The sequence below is a fragment of the Nelusetta ayraudi genome, unplaced genomic scaffold (assembly GCF_046127955.1).
Source record: "Nelusetta ayraudi isolate G7.1 ecotype Tasmania unplaced genomic scaffold, CSIRO-AGI_Nayr_v1 ptg000052l, whole genome shotgun sequence".
Lineage (NCBI taxonomy): Eukaryota > Metazoa > Chordata > Actinopteri > Tetraodontiformes > Monacanthidae > Nelusetta > Nelusetta ayraudi.
The window spans coordinates 6,181,190-6,197,544 of NW_027466102.1; the positions used below are offsets into that span (position 1 = coordinate 6,181,190).

General features: G+C 44.6%; 1 protein-coding gene across 3 annotated transcripts in view; it reads right to left on the reverse strand.

Moving 5' to 3' along the window:
• fam184ab (family with sequence similarity 184 member Ab) overlaps positions 1 to 16,355 on the reverse strand; it is a 138,005-nt gene that overhangs the window by 25,936 nt on the left and 95,714 nt on the right. For all 3 annotated transcript variants that reach the window (XM_076037734.1, XM_076037735.1, XM_076037736.1), the window contains 4 exons: positions 16,107 to 16,319; positions 8,886 to 9,039; positions 7,108 to 7,235; positions 1,555 to 1,739 (listed from right to left, as the gene is read on the reverse strand). In XM_076037734.1, coding sequence (XP_075893849.1) covers positions 1,555 to 1,739; positions 7,108 to 7,235; positions 8,886 to 9,039; positions 16,107 to 16,319 — 680 coding nt within the window. The remainder of the gene's footprint in view (positions 1 to 1,554; positions 1,740 to 7,107; positions 7,236 to 8,885; positions 9,040 to 16,106; positions 16,320 to 16,355) is intronic.

Here is a 16,355-nt window from a genome sequence, read left to right on the forward strand (position 1 = left end):
CTGACACAGGTCGCTAGCGGGGCGGCGGGAGGAGAAACACAGCGGCGGGTTTGCCGCTTACCCTCTCTCTCTCTCTCTCTCTCTCTCTCTCTCTCTCGTTCTACCGCTAGAACACCGTCCCCGCCACCAGTGGCCACTCGAGGTACTGGAGCCAAAATCCCCTTCCTACCCCTAAAAAGGCATTTTTCCCACAGACTTGTTATAATTGGCCATTTGTTTCCTTTAGATTACTGGTCATCCTCATTAAACTGTAACTCTGTGACCTCTAACTTCATAAACAGGAGCAGGTTGGAACAACAAGTTCTTCTTCGTCTGTTAGCTTGAGCTGTTACAATAGATACGCACCTCCAGGACAACACTCACACGCCAATAGATACAAGCCTCATGGACAACATTCACACGCGTTTTTATATCGCTCTTTAGTAAATCTGTGGGAACAGTTGGTTGGGTGAGGAGGACCAGGAGCAGATGGATTGAGTGTTGTGGTGACCCACAAAAAAAAATACATCATGGGTTAAGTATAAAACATGTGCTTTAATATCTACTGAAAATGAACAAAGCATTACAACAAAACATGTGTCTTTCGAGGTGTTTAGAGCTTTTTACTGAAATTATTCTTAGAACACTGAAAAAATTGATGAAATACAGTTATTTTAGGGCTTACTTACTACTAATATAATTTCTTCAAATTAGGCTGGCCGGTTTAAAAAGCTTGACGGGCCGCGAATGGCCCGCAAGCCATAGTTTGCCCATGCCTGGTCTAATCTATGGGAGCCCGTTGATAACAAATCTTGCTCTGGTACCTCTTGGCAATACCAGCTTTAATGCTTTGGTTTTGATAACTTTAAAAAGGGTCAAACTAAATCAGTCTTGGACTTTTTTACAAATGATCTCAGAGAAAGTTTGTTTTACTTTGTTCCACTAACGCAAGACACTACATGAGAAAGGACTTTGCAACGCTTGGAAGCCAAGACAACGAAACATAAAAGAAGAAGAACAGAGGGTCCTTTAAATGAACAAAAAGTAAAACACAGAATGTCAGTTTTTGATTGCTAGGTTGCACGTAAAAAAAAAAAGGATCAAAAACAAACAGTGGCGCAGTGCGGCTCATCTGTTTCTTTTTTTGTGCATTCGAGATAAAGATTCACTCGCGTGACTGTGACTAAATCTGACTGCGATACAGAAACGGGCTCCGACAAACAGAAAAGAGAAGACGTCTTGTTTTGGATGGGCATAAAAAGGCCCGGCAGTGATTGTCTTGTAAAAGCCCTCCAAGAGGAAGGAATCACTTCTAATATACATGATGACAAGGTCCCTCCATTCCACTAACTCCAATGTGACAACCCGAATCAGAGCATTTCTATCTCGGCAGGTCCGGTGGGGACACCGGTCAGACTGAGCGAACGGCATCCGCAGCGGCCGACTCCCCGGTCCGGATTAAGGGGCGTAAGTGTTTACCGCGGACGCCGTGGCGTCAAAAGAGACCCGTTGCCGCGTTTGAGGATTCGCGACTCGCGGGGGGTAGGGGGTGGGGGTGGGGGGCGAGGTCACTACCTGATCTGCTGATTGGCTTCGCTGCGGATCTTCAGCACCTCCTTGCCCTTGAGCTCCAGCTCCTTGGTCAGGGTGCTGATGTTCTCGTTGAGGGTGTGAATCTGGAGGTCCAGCTGGGCGATGTGGTTCTTCCTCCGGGACACCTCCTCCTGCAGCTCGGTGATCCTGCCCAGCAGCTCGCGCTCCTGCAAGGACAGCGGGCAGGAATGAGCGACTGATGCTCGGTGGGATTCGGAAGCAAGCTGGCCGTCTAGATGCAAAGGGCTTTTCGAGCCTTTTGCACATTTCCCTTCCAATTACAACCGCGAAATGAAATTAACAGTCACTTACAGGTACATGAAATTAGTTCATAAAATCTTTCAATTGCGTATTAAGAAGAAAACAGCATGAGAAGTTTTTTTTTTTGGGGGGGGCAGCTTAATTTGAAACGACTTCCTGCAATTTACAATAAAGTTTGTACGCTCCCTTGAGGTGGTTTTAGTTTTAGTCCATTTGTATTAACTGTTCTGTTTGGATAGATAAGGGACACAGTGTTCCTTGGACTCATTTAAGAAGGAAAAAAAAAAAAAAAAAAGTTTGACAGTATTTCCTCAAAATCCTTTCTCCAGTCCTCTGCTGATTTTGTTCCGCTCTGGTTTTTCTGGTCGACACGTGACTCCGTCCCAGGAAGTAACTACACCTTATGTAGGCTTGCTAATTTGCATCAAACCACTTTCTGCGCAGGCGGTTTCATTTTTTTTAACCCTAACTTTCACCTTAACTGTTTCAGATTTTAGGGAAACACGCTAACTGAGGTGTATGACTAAGAGTAAAACAGCCTACAGGTAAAAGACACAGTGCTTGAGTGAGTATTACTTGTTTTAAACATGACGTTTCATTTCTATTTCAATTACTGATTCGTTTTACGCATCCATTTAGAAAAGAGGCCCACAGAAAATGTTTGCCCAATCAGCGAAACGCTGGAAGTTGACTCGGTCAAATCTAACCACTAGGATAGATTTAGCAAAAGTTTAACCAGGTAGCTCGGCGAAGGCTAAGAGGCTTCCTAATTGTCAACGCCTCTGAGTGAGCCGCAACCACTGTGCCACTGTGTTGAACTGCATTCTTGATAAGTGGCAACACAGGGTCCACGAAGTAAAGCCTTCACTGCTGTTCCGTCCTGTGTATGCAGTTTTCAGTCGCGGCAGCAAAGACTCACAGCAGCTTCACCTTCATTTTCTTCAATGGACTTCCTGCGAGGGAGCTGATTGGCCGCTCAATATTAAAAGCAACTGAAGTCAGCTTTTGGAACACCGCACTGGAAGTGACCCAACTGCTCAAGATGCATTGCAAGGAATGCTGGAATCACCAGTGAGATAAAAGCTATTCATATAGATTACAGCATTAAACAAGCCCCTTTCTGACTATCTTGTCTAAACAGGTTACGTCTTGAATTCCATCCCGACGGACGCAAACAACCGCCTCATTATCTAAACTTCTAGCAAGAGGCCAGTTTACTACATTGTTCAAATTAGAGTCGAGCTTCTCACATATGGTCCACTAACGGCCTCTCTATTCCGCTAAAATATCAATCAGCACAGTTTGTGCCAGAGGCTACCGCGCTCACGCATCCAGGCGCCATAAGCTTGCATAATGGCGGCACAGACACAAACCCCCAATGCAGCATCGGTTCTCTCTAAGCACTTAATTGAATGTCAATGGGCGATTTTTTTTGCTGTCAATAAAGCCAGCAGTGCAGTTAAGCAGAATGGGGACGAGGTGGATTAATCTTTAATGACTCGCTTCGCTCCGCAAGGAGCAGCGTGGACAACAAAATCCAGAGTTGTTTCAAGCGTACGAGGAGGAGGAGTGAAGAGATGGGCGGAGGTTTGGAAGCCGAAAGTAGTTTTTTTTTTTCTTCTTTTCAGCGTTGCCCATGAAAACGTGTACTTTGTGCAGCGAGCGACTATTTCAAGGTCTTCTGTGATCTAAACACCAGTCTGATGGTTTCATCATTGCTGTTTTTCTTTCATTTTTTCGAGGGGGCTATTTTTCATTCCACTCCAACGTAAAGACTTTGCTTCAACCAGACTGTAAAGGACAGCCAACTCAGCTCGAGGCAATTTCTTTTTCTTTTTTTTTTTTTCAGTCTCCGCTCCCAACATTCAAACTCTTTTTTCAAACGTCCGACTCGACTGCGGCATTAATTTGCATTAAGGTGGTAATTAGTCTAAGTATACAGTTTGTCAGGTTTGCTGCAATCTTCAAGGACACCGGAATGCTAATGAGATAATTTAGCAGTATGCCCAACAGGTCTGTCTTTAATATAACCCGGCGACTTTACCGCAAGCTTATTTTTTTTTTTACATAAACGACGGAAAGGAAAATCGCAAGAAGCATTCCTGAAGGACGTAAAGCGCAGCCCTGGAAATCAAAGTAGCCCGTTCAGATGAAACATTAAAGCACCTGGCGAGATAACATCTCACACACGCGACCGCACTGACGCGCAACAGCGTGCCGCCTTGCGCGCACACACAACCGTGTCAGCGTGATCCCCCTCGCCTGTTCAGCGAGTGGAGGAATGAAAACCTTATTTAACGCAGCGTGACGGCCGTCTGCCACTGAGCTCTTTCACCCTAATCACCCATCTCGGGACGTTTTGGGCTGATCTGCAATCAGGGCACCCGGCGCGGTGAACATGGAATGGAATCGAAAAACAAAGCAACGACAAAATGAGCGTGTCTCGAAACTGACTCCTGCTTACGTTTGACAGTATCATTAGGCACAAATTTTATTTGTTCGTTTTGCTGCATGCTTTGGCATTTTATTTTGGTTTTAATCTGTGAGGCACTTTGGGTTGCATTTTTTTTACGTGCGTGAAAAGTGCTATATAAATGTCGTACACTAGCTAGGCCAGATTCAACCAGTTTATGATGTCTGAACACGGCCCAATCAATCTCCATGAATCATCTTATGGTGTGATTCAGAAATTTAGATTACAACTGTTTTTGCAGGGGTAATAATTAACCTCTGCAACAGATAATGCACATAAATGCACTTGCATGTTAAGCACGATGATTTCGCTAATTTCATAGCACCATGTGGCATTATGGGGGAACAATGTCACATGACGCTGCATTATGGTGGGGGGAAACTGCTTTAACAAGCGAGTTATCCACAAAGAAGCTCGTGCGCCGCTACGGGGGAATGTGAAGCCTGAACAGGCAGGCAGCCCTGGCTGAGACACCCTCCCACCATTAGCCTTCAGTGACTCCATATTGTCGTGGCAACTGAAGATAAGGGCGTCTGGCGGCGGCTTGTCGGGAAATTAAAATCAACCAGCTGTGCTTCTCTGCTGGAACATCTGTAGCACAAGGTGACCAGAGAGGAGCCCCTGGTGTTCGGGCTAATTAGTTTCAAGAGATGGTCAGAGTGTTGTGTGTGAGTGTGTGAGTGTGTGTGTGTGTACAGAGAGAGAACGAGAGATGGAGGGAGCTAATGGAAGAGCCTCGAGCCACTGCCTCTTACCCTCTGTGATGTAACACAGTAGGTATGAATGAATGAGAGAATAAATGAATGACTGAATGAATTAATAAATTCCTTCTGTAATGCACTTTATTTTCTCCTTTGCCTTTTCTTAAGTGTTTTTGAGAAGGGCAACAATTGCAAATCCGAATTCCGAGACTATTTATTAAATTCTAATAAATTAAACAATGGCTAATCCGCTAGCTGAACTGCTTCATTGGCTCCTGCTAAAAGTGATATATGTTGACATGATGCCCAAATTTGATTTATGGATACAGTGTCTTACTTATGGTGCTGCCACACTGAAATAATCTGACCAATTACACTTGCAGTGAACTAGTACATAGGTATATCTTCCGAGTGCTGGTTACATTACAACGTTAACACACAAGGAATTATCCTCGTCTCGCTACCACTTAGCTTCCATCCTGCACTGCCATGCTTCTACGGAAGCCCAGTGCGGACAATCCAGCCCACCTGACAGTGAGTTTTGTATTTAGGGTGAACACTCGTGTCCTCAAATAAACCAACAGAGAAGAAGGTGGACGAGGTGTCCAGGTTTGTGTGCGCAGGCCACAGTAGTTCACTGGCAAGCACAGGAGGGGGAGAGAGAGTGAAAGACGCTGCGTTCTAAAAATGTAACCACTTATTTTTGCTGTTTCCTCTAAAAATCTCAAAATATTTCACACTTAATCTTTAAATGGCCAGTGAGTATATATTGTTAAGCAGTTGGAACAGACACATATAGGAGGTTTGGATTAGATTCAGTTCACACCACAGATAATTCTGCAAGAAACACCCAACAGTGACTCTGACTAGTAATTGAGGCTAAGGCTAGAGTTGAGCCAGACTCAACTTTTTGATTGAAACTAGTTTCACACTGTCTGCCAATCAGTGAACTACAAGACATGTTGAAGAATCTTCAGTGAATGACCTGATATGTTCATTATTTCATGCACAAAAAGGTAAAAGCACCTTTAAGCACCAAAAATTAATTCAAACAGAAAAATAATTCAGACAGAAAACAATTAAAATACATTTTTTTCGGTAGAGATTCAATTTAAATGTTGCAGCGATCGAGGGGTCATGAAGGGAATCGCCACAGCGGGGAGCCTGATGCAGGGCCACAGGCAAAAACAAACCACGCTGCGTGCTTTGATGCCTTGTGAAAACTGTATGGAGTGTCCTGAATACAAAATCCAAACACATTCAAATATCCATCAGTTACAATCACGCTCGTCTGTTGCTGAAGCCTTTTCAGTGAACCCCGAGAATCAATTCAGTCGGGTTTTTTAGCATCGTCAACCTACAGGATGTAATTTTAATGAGTGAAAGTCAATTGAAACTAATCTGCACATGCAGTTTTTATTAGCCTTAATCTACTGGCTGTAATGAGATGGACGACAAATAAAAGTCAGCCCAATACAATCAACTGAGCTCGATGTGTCTAATTAGGACTAAGCCTAAACGTATAGATCTCGCCTCATTTGGTGCTCATTGTCTGTGGGATTCCATAAAAAGGCAGTGCAGTGTCGGATGATTGACGCTTGAGCCTTGTTTGGATAAAATCAGCAGGTGTGATGGACGGCAACCTGGCAGTGGCGATCAATGCATTCGGTTGTGTCAGGAATGGCATATGATGTCACCACCAACCGCAAAGGAAATACGAGAGTCAAATTACAGGTCCAATTGCAGGGTCTTTCCTTCTTGGTCAAAGTGCTGGTATAGGGGGAAAGGGATCAGTATATTTACAAGTAAGACATCAGTCATTAGTGTATGTGTTTCAAATGGTCACAGCCATAACCATTAAGAATAGTATATAAGTTTAAGTGTGTAATATTCGGAAAGAGTTGAAACAGCGACACCAAGTGGTTATATTTTAGATTGCAGTGGCCTATTGCTCCCTCTCCCTCTCCTGAGCTCGCCAGTGAGCTACGGTGGCCTGCGCACAGAAACCTGGATACCTCGTCCACCTTCTTCTTTACACACCGGCCCTTTAAATGGACTGGCATTCATGTGCGGGCCGTCGAGTCAAGTCCCGAGTCCTACCTGCATGCGGCTGTTCTCCAGAGTTTTTTCCAGCTCCACCTTGGCAACTGCGGACTCCTGCTGGTGGGTTTGCCTCAGATGCTCGATGGCAGACGCGTGGATGTGGTTCAGCTCCGATCGCAGAGAGGCTGATGGGGAAACCGAAAGAGAACGAGTCTGGTTAATATTTACGTCCCAAAGAAATAAAATCACAATTAAAAGGCATTATATTTATCGGGACTCTTTCTCTGCTCGGGAGGAATGCAAAGGCCTCATTTCTCACTGTCAGACACGATCTTTGTGTTTATTGTGTCGGGTTCTCATCAAGTATCATTCCCGCGGACTTAATCCTTCTTCCGGTTATCACCTTTCATTGCAAACGGCCTTAGCGGTCGGCTGCGGGAGGGAGCACAGTGAGGTACTGAGGTCTCCGCTTGAAAAGGAGTCCAATTAAAAATATCTAAATAAAGAAATGCGCACACTCACACACGGAAGGAAGATAAAGAGTAAAATGCATAATGAATGAAAGAACATCAGGAAGTGGGAAGTGAGAGATAGATGGAGGCGGCACTGAGGTGTCACAACCATGACATCAAGGTTAATGAAAAACCATTTTTCACTCCACGGCACTCTTGTGCTGGCTCTGAAAACCGGAGCGGACTGATTTAATGCTATCTGCGAGTTATAAAGCTCCATCATTGTGCTCCGCAAACACACAGTATATACTGGTTACGACAAACTGCTGTCTCCGCACTGCATTGTAAACCATGGACAACATCAACTGTTTATGCCGTTTAATACTTCTATTTGGTATCTCGGCGCTGATTTAAGGGAGCAGTTTCAATGGGCTCATGTTATGTTACCTTGATCTTCTTTCAAAAACGGTGCAGAATTGAGCTTGCCAGTGAACTACGTTGGCCTGCACAACCAAACCTTGATACCTTTTCCACCTTCCTCTACATTGGTTTATTTAAGGATGTGAGCAGTCACCCTAATTACAAAACGCACTGCCAGGCGGGCTGGATTGTCCACACCAGGCTTCCTTAGAAATAAGGCAGTGCAAGATGGCAGCTAACTGCATACAGTATGTATGTTCTTACATGTAGGAGAACCTTTCTGAGGGTAGGAAAACCAAAATACTTTTATTGTACTGCGAGTATACACTATACACTAATATATTCATGGGCAGTATATCAAGCTTTTGTCAATGTAAAAATTATAACTCAGGTAAAATTTTACATAGCAGACCTTCAAAACATTTTTTGTGGACTAGATGGAAGGCCCAGTACCTACTGTCCACCTTAAATAAGCATTATATAATAATGTTAAATGTAAAGATGTAACCCAATACCCTGCTGCTCCCCCAAACCACTGACTGTGTAGCACGCAGTAAAAATGTCTACTTAATTTAATAAATATGATCCTTATGTAAACACAGATTACACACAGTACTTCAAACCTTGATGTAGACAAAACTGTCAGCTCATATTTTTTTTTACAGGTTCTCATCATCAGAAAGGATGAAAGACGTCAAGGGGGCCTCCAAGCGTTCGACTGAAACAGTGCGTGTGAAGGTGTGAGTTCGCCTTTTGTGTCGCATGTTAAACCCAAAAAACTAAGAAATAAGGCCGTCTAAATTTCAAAGCCAGTTGCATCGACGTGATGGTTTTTGATCTTACGGCACTGAACCCTCGACTTGGCGTCGGCAGCTTGGCTTCGATTTTAACAGAGCGTGCAGCGGGCAGGAAAATCTCCAAAAATGGACCAGCAAGGTCACGGAAGAACGAACGCGAGCTTACCCAGCATGGCTTTGCCCTCATCCTCCAGTTCAAAGCGGAGTGTTTGGAGCTCCTGCTCCGACTGCTGCTTGAGCGTCTCGATGCTGTGGCGGTGAGCCTCTCTGAGGGACTGCAGGTCGGCGTGGTGGTGATGGCGGAGGCGCTCCTCCAACTCCTGGTGGACGGGCAATGCGAACGACAGAAGGACAGAAAGAAAGGGCGCAGATTGGGAAGGGGAAGAGGATCATTTGCAGGTGGGGAGTTTCAAGATGTGGGAGGAGAAGATGGGAGTGGGAGAGGAAAGAGGATGGGGAGAGAAGTATTACAGTGTTTTAAATCCTCTGCAGGAGCGCGAAGGAGAAACTTTTCAATCATCGAGCGCCGACCTCAGCTGCACTCAGGCGCTACAGCCAGCGAGAGGAGAAAAGCCTGACCCTCGATTCACCTCAAGCTGTTCCGACAACACGGGCGAGCGTCCCTCATAAGTTTTGATGTCTCGCAAAAGCTGCTTTTCAAAAGGTGGCTGGCTAAGCTTTCAAGGCTTTCTCACACCTCCAGCGGATTTTGGCTGCACGGCGGCCTTGACAGGGGCCGGATTCAAGCTGAGGTTCAAAAGGAAACGCAACGACATGTGTTTTGAGATAACTCTTTTTTATTATTATTATTTCGGACGAGTCGATATCGGGATGTGCTTCTTGGCCGGCTTCCGCTCGCCACCTCTTGAGTTGAAAGTACACTGAAGAAGCCTGACGTTGTTACAAAGCCCGCAAACTTTTGTGTGAATTGGGGGGGGGGAATGTTTGCGAAGTTTGGCTTTGTTGATGTCCAGCCATCTTAATCCAAAAGCAACTTTATTTATTTTAGGAACACTTAGAGGCTGATTTACTAAAATCTGAAATATGGAGCTCTAAACTACAAACAAACATTGTCATGAGCCCTTTTATAGTTTTATGGATTTATACGTATGTATACCCTGCCTTTCAAAGGTGCTTAATAAAAACATCATGATAATGGCTGCAATCAGTTTCAGCTTTGAAAAAATAAGAATTGGATTTTTAACATATTTATGTACGGAAGAGGATTAGGGCCACTTTTCTGAGCTTTAAAAACTGTTACAATGTTCAACCCTATCGTCAAACGATAGAAAATCGTCAAATAATGAGGTTCATGCGTTTGGACGTGAGCCATGCAAATTGTTGGACATGGTTCTAAAGGCTCTGTTCACAGAGATTTTTTTTAACACTGGGAACGCAATGACATAATTGCGTTCCGGAGCTCCTTTCACGGCCAAGCTCCGGCACACTCTCGGACTGGTTCCGCCTGCCCCCGCTCTGCCCCAGAAGTGATGTCGCAATGCGCTGCTCCAAGAAAATGTTTTTTCTGTGTCAGGGAAATTTTAAAAATATAAAATAAAAAATACCAAGCGACTACCGAAGCACCAAGGACCACACCGGTCCGGTCGGCAACGGGAGTGAGACGGGCTCGAATTGAATTGAATTGAATGAATAAATTCAACCATGTGGTCTAATCACAGTAGTTGGAGAACTAGATGCACATAGAATCTCAATCACTCGCACAGCGCTGGCACTCAAGCCCTCGCTTTGGCAGCAAACGGCGGCTTTTGACGGGCAGGCTTCCACTTTTTCCACCTGATTGTTTTCAGCTGCAGTTCTTTCGCAAGTTTAAAGGAAAGACATCTGTTGTCCAATAATCTCAACAAGCTGCCAAAGTTGGCTGGCACCTGACTTTCTTTAGTCTGCAGTCTGTTGGTACTAAGCATGGCTGACTTTAACTGGACACTTTCAGCCAACAAAGTTACAACACACTTCCCCCGCCCTTAATATAGCAGCAGGCCTGTTCTCACATTTAAGTCCACTTGCTTGATTTGGACTGCAAAAGCTAAAACCCCACACAGCGGCTGTTCGTGTGGACTTCAACCCATCTTTTCCTCGTTGGTTTAAATGTCCTTTTGCAAAAATCGACTGGAGCCCGTATCACCTCAGCAGCAGCCCCCAACCAGGAGCATCTAAAATGAGATCTGTGGAAGGATGACAGCAACATCTGCGGCATTTTAATTTGCTAATGTGAAATGCCTTCGGGAAATGAGTCACGTAGCAAAGATAGCCCTGAATATGCAAACGAGCCTTCCTCCTCCAAGCCGGGTGACAGCAGACGGATTCGTACTTATTGAAGCAACACCCATGCTGTGTTTGCGGTCATGTTTTCTTTCCTTCTTTCTTTCTTTCTTTCTTTTTTTTTTAAAGCTGTGCATGAAAAAAGTGCCTGAGCCACAGCACGTTGATTTAATTACGTCCATGTTAAATTTAATCTAATAAATCATAAATCAAACTAACAGCAAAGAGTCTGGACCAATTCCCTCCATTCGTTGCCTTTTCCCTATGTTCAAAAGAAGCTAGAAATATTTAGCCTTCTTACATTATATTGTGAAACTGGCAGTCAACAACTCCGTGATGTCAAGAACCAGTCAACGTTTTGCCACTTGCAGACCTTCCAGGATACTGGCTGTAACCCACCTATAGTGATGTGCGAGTGCCGAACAAACGGCTCTCGTTTTGCTTTTTAACTCACACACTTTCCCCTCCCTGCTGTGAGGCTGAGCGGTGAACGAGCGAATCACAGGGGATCACAGAAGGCTGGCCCGACCCAAAAACAGCAAAGAAAAAAAAGAGAGAGCAAATAAGCCACTTGCTCCGGGATTTCCGCACACTCTAGGGTGATTGGGTCGGGGACAAGTGATTCAAATACTCAGTTCTCTTTTATGAGTGACGCATATATTGTGTGTTTTTTTTTTTTTTTGTCTATGTTCTTTTGCATGTTCAAAATGTAATTCAGTACAATACAATACCAAAGCTGTACGCAATTTAGATCTGCAGAGTTTAAGCATTTCGTCTTTTGTCATGGCTGTCATGATTGGGTACTTTTCTGGCAAGATTGCGGGGATTGCTTTTTGGGCTCATGGGATTTTTTTTTTCTGCAGTACCTCAAAATGGCCACAGGGAAAAATCAGCACGCAGCCATACTGGCAGTCTGGTATCCATTCTCCCGCTATGCAGAAAAATTGCTAACACTGGTTCTCCAACACTCAGGGTCGGAACCTCTAGAGCCCGTCCCAGCAATAAATGTTGCAATATTTATTACATGTCTCTGGGTATTCATGTGTATTAGTTGTTTTTTCAATTTAATCCATTTAATTCTAATTTCATTGGCTCGGCTCAGATAAGGTGAATTCATGTCATTTTTGTGAGTTAACTCGCAGGGAAGTCAAAGATGTCTCTTTGAATGCCATTCTGGGGAAAATGTGTATATTTGTTTACGTACCGAAATAATCCTACCGACAGAAACTGCGACAACAAAAGGTCTGTGAAGCTCCGTATGGAATTATGTTCCTGCTCTAAGCCACAACCTTGCTGCTGAGTGATCCGAGCAAATAATAAGAACCCTAAAAAGCCTCTTGTAGTGACACCACGTTCACATTTTTCTGCAACAACGCACGGACCCAGAATGCATAAATTTAGTTTATTGAGTGGGAATTGAATACCATAAACTACGCTGCAAGCTGACGCTCCGGCGGGAGGGTCCATTTTAAAAGCCATTTTGTATAGCTGAATTGTATCGATCGCTTGTCGTTTTGTGCAGCGGGTCAGTTAACGCCATACCCTTTCCCCCTTTGATTAAAGCGGAATAATCTGTAAACACAGCAACTCTCATAATTACAAACTGCCTATTATTTTCCCCCCGCCATTCGCTTCCTTCCTCCTCTCGCCTCTCGGTGCTGTTTGTGCTCGGAGGCTCGGCTGGTCAATCTTCTTTCCGTCTGCTCCACAGTCAATATTTGTCGCTTAGCTGGTGGCTGAATCCATTAAAACCAGATGAATGCACACAAGCGCGGCACTCTAGTTCATTCTGGTTAGCTGATGAAGCTGCTTTGCGCAGGCCTTAATCCTGACCCCAAGGGCAACTCCAAAAATTGGTGCAGTTTAAGGGATGTGCATCTGGGCGTCAGAGCCGAATCATTTTAAAACTAAAGTACAAAAAGTGAACAGAAGTCAACATTTTGACATCATTGACTTGGCACCTAAATGCATTGCATGTTTCTTCCTTGTCTAAGGAAAATCGTGATGGGGTAAGTGCATTGGGGTTATTTCAGCACCCTTTCATTGTCATAATAATGATTGCCTGAAATATACTATTGCTGGCACTTGCAGCTTCAGAAAAGGTCAGAAGAACATTTCCTGTGTTCACAATAGAAGATTCAAAGTACATATGTGTGAGGTATTTTTTTTTTAGGATTGTGCTACGGACATGGACAATTCCATGGGCCCAAAATTGCCAGCCATGCTCTTGATGACGTCGTACATTTATAATATCTAGATTTATAATTAGGTTTGGGCATCGTTTTAATTTGAACTATTCCAGTTTGATTCTTTCACTCTCCCACCCTCTCCTGAGCTTACCAGTAAGCTACGGTGGCCTGCGCACAGAAACCTGGATACCTCCATCTTCTTCTTCGTTGATTTGATTTGATTTGAATATGAGAGCATTCACCCTCATTACAAAACCAATGTCACATAATCCCAATTCACCTCACATGCAAAATCTACACAGGAAGGTCGAAGGCCCAGAATCGAACCGACAACCTTCTTGCTGTGAGGCGGCAGCGCTAACCACTGCATTCTCTTTTCACAGGACATACGCTTTCATTAAGAGAGCTTTATTTTTGACAACCTTTTACATGCCCTGAGTGTCTGATGCTGCAGGTACATGTAACTGAGCTCCCAGTGACGCACGAACCTGGTGCAGAATATGAGACAAACAAACGCTGAACAACCCAGTCCAGATTAGCAGCAGTTATTTCAAATCATGACCCCGGAGGTGTGTTATGTCATAATGGTTGTGTACCCACATTTGCACGATAAATTTTGTATGCACATTATACCCGGAGTACTTATTTTGGTAAAGTGAAGCCACGCTTTTAGTCCACGGCTACGCACCCACTGCTCGGCAGCTTCCTCTTTGTTGGTGATCGGCGGACTGGACATCGAAGTTAGGACTTGAAATGTAAAAGATTTGAAAGATTCCGGGAGAATCGGAACCTTGTCCCGGTTCCAATCAATGCTCGAATCCTTTTAGAATATAGTCAATAATTATCTGTTGTTGTTTGATGGGCTGATTAGCAATGTGTGTTACTGAGCAATTGAAAACTGTATCTGATAAAGTGGCTGATGATTCTTTGCTGTAGAATGTAATTCACAGTGCAGTTCCATTGAGTTCTCAGTCATTTTTTTGTGGGCACGCTGCAAAAACAGTGCTATGTCTCACTGCCTGTTCATTGTGAGGAGTTTACAATCACATTACTTCTTCATGCCTCCACTCCGGGTAATTGAGTTTTCCCTTGATGGCTGCTGATAGAAAAATACACACCTCACCAATGCAGAAGCTCGCCGTGGGCCCGTTAAACATATTTTCCTCGCTCATTAAATGAAGAGTCGGGCCAAGAAAAAAATAATACTCTGAGCATTCAATCAATTCTGTTGTTATTCTGCAGGAATCGCATGAGGGCTGATGCTGCAGCCACTTGGGTTTGCAAGAAAATAATGAAGACCTCAGACTTTATAAGCAATATGTGACTCAGAGGTGAAATCCTTTGACCGCGTTTGAACCCAATGAGTCGCCGGGAGTGCGTCACAAGGACCCAGCGCAGAGCATTAACACAATTACTGCATCCGAGGTTGAAAGAGGGATTTTGAATCGCGACGTTACAGCTGATGCGAATCAGCCTCGACCGTGAAACGGGAGGGATGGAAGCTTGAAGAATATTTTTCCTTGCGCGTCGAGAGGGGGGGGGGAGGAGGGGGGGGAGGAGTGCCGTTCGCAGATGCACATCGTGACGTTACGGCGAGGAGGCGCGGACCTGCCAGTGCCGCTGTGAGGTGCAGACGCTGTGTGCCGTCAGTGAGGGTGAGTAACGATGAATGGCGGTGAGTCACCGCCGCTTCAACCTTGACTCTGACAAGCCTCCATTGGATTAGAATGCCATGTACGGCTTTTCCCGAGGAGCCTCTTTAAACCAGTGGCGGAAATTATGGAAATGCCTGAGACGCTCCAAACCGGGGTGTTCTTCCAAGATACACATATGCATCGGCATTGTTGGCATTTAATTATGCAACGATGACGTTCCTCCTTTGGCGTTTTGACCAACGCTAAGAACCCTGATATTGTGCCTATCTATCTATCTATCTATCTATCTATCTATCTATTAGGGGTGTCCGATAATATCGGACCGATATTGGAATTTTTTGATAACGCCGGGTTTCGCCAAACGTGCACGAATAAATCGTGGATGCTTCTGGGGGTGCAGGTTTTGTTTTTGCTCAGTTGGGCATGACAATAAAAAGTAGGTGATGTGTTAATTCCACGACGAGAGATATGTGATGTGACACAAAATAGTTTGGGGGGAAAACGCCTGTGTATATCGATATCGGTTTCGGAATCGGAATTAAGCGTTTGGACAATATCGCAATATCGGCAAAAAGTCAATATCGGAAATCCCTTATATATATATATCCCTTATACATAAATATAAATATAAATATGTACGTGTGTGTGTGTGTGTGTGTGTGTGTGTGTATACACACATACTGCATGTGCGCTGTTCAGTTCAGCTCTATAGAAACTTTTTTACACTCCTGTTGGATCCCAATATCCCCGGCTGTCTCGAGGTGAAAGCAGGGTTAGTTACATCCGGGACAAACTCCCATAACTTTAAGTTGATTGGCAGTTTTGCAGGGATCTTGTGCTTTATTTGCGCTTGCTCGAAGTTGCACACAGGTGCACCACGAGCTCTCTCGTACTTCTGCTTCTTCCTCTTTCTTTTTTTCTCCCTGGCCTCTTACCTTCCGGGAGGGGCCACAGCCAACCACGTGGCTCTATCTGACCTTCTCCACCTGCAGCCTCTTCTCTCCTACCGACTAACTTCTCTTTCACGATAACAATAATACTAACATATAGACATACATAATATTATATATGATAATAACCTCTCGGGTGGTGAACTGACAAATGGCAAAAATGTTGCCATTTGTCAGTTGATTTTTTTTTATTATTTGTCTGTCTGCGTGCTATAATAACCTGTTTAAATGCAAAGTTTTTCCCCACTTGAATTCATCCAATCAAACCCTCTCATCTCATCTCATCCTCTGGACTAGCGTGCAGCATCCTTACCTTCAGGTCCCGCTGCCTGGCGTGCTCCATGTCCCGCATGGAGCAGCAGTGGACCTCTTGCAGACGCTGCTCTCGCCTCTGGTGCTCCGTCTGCAGCTCGTCCAGCTGCATCCTCAGGTGCTCCCGCTCCTGGCTGAACTGGTGCTGGAGCTGCAGCAGCGACGACTGGGACTGGGACAGCTGCATCTCCAGACTCTGCTTCAGCAGGGAGATCTGCAAGTGGCGCGCGGCAAAGAAATATATGAACGT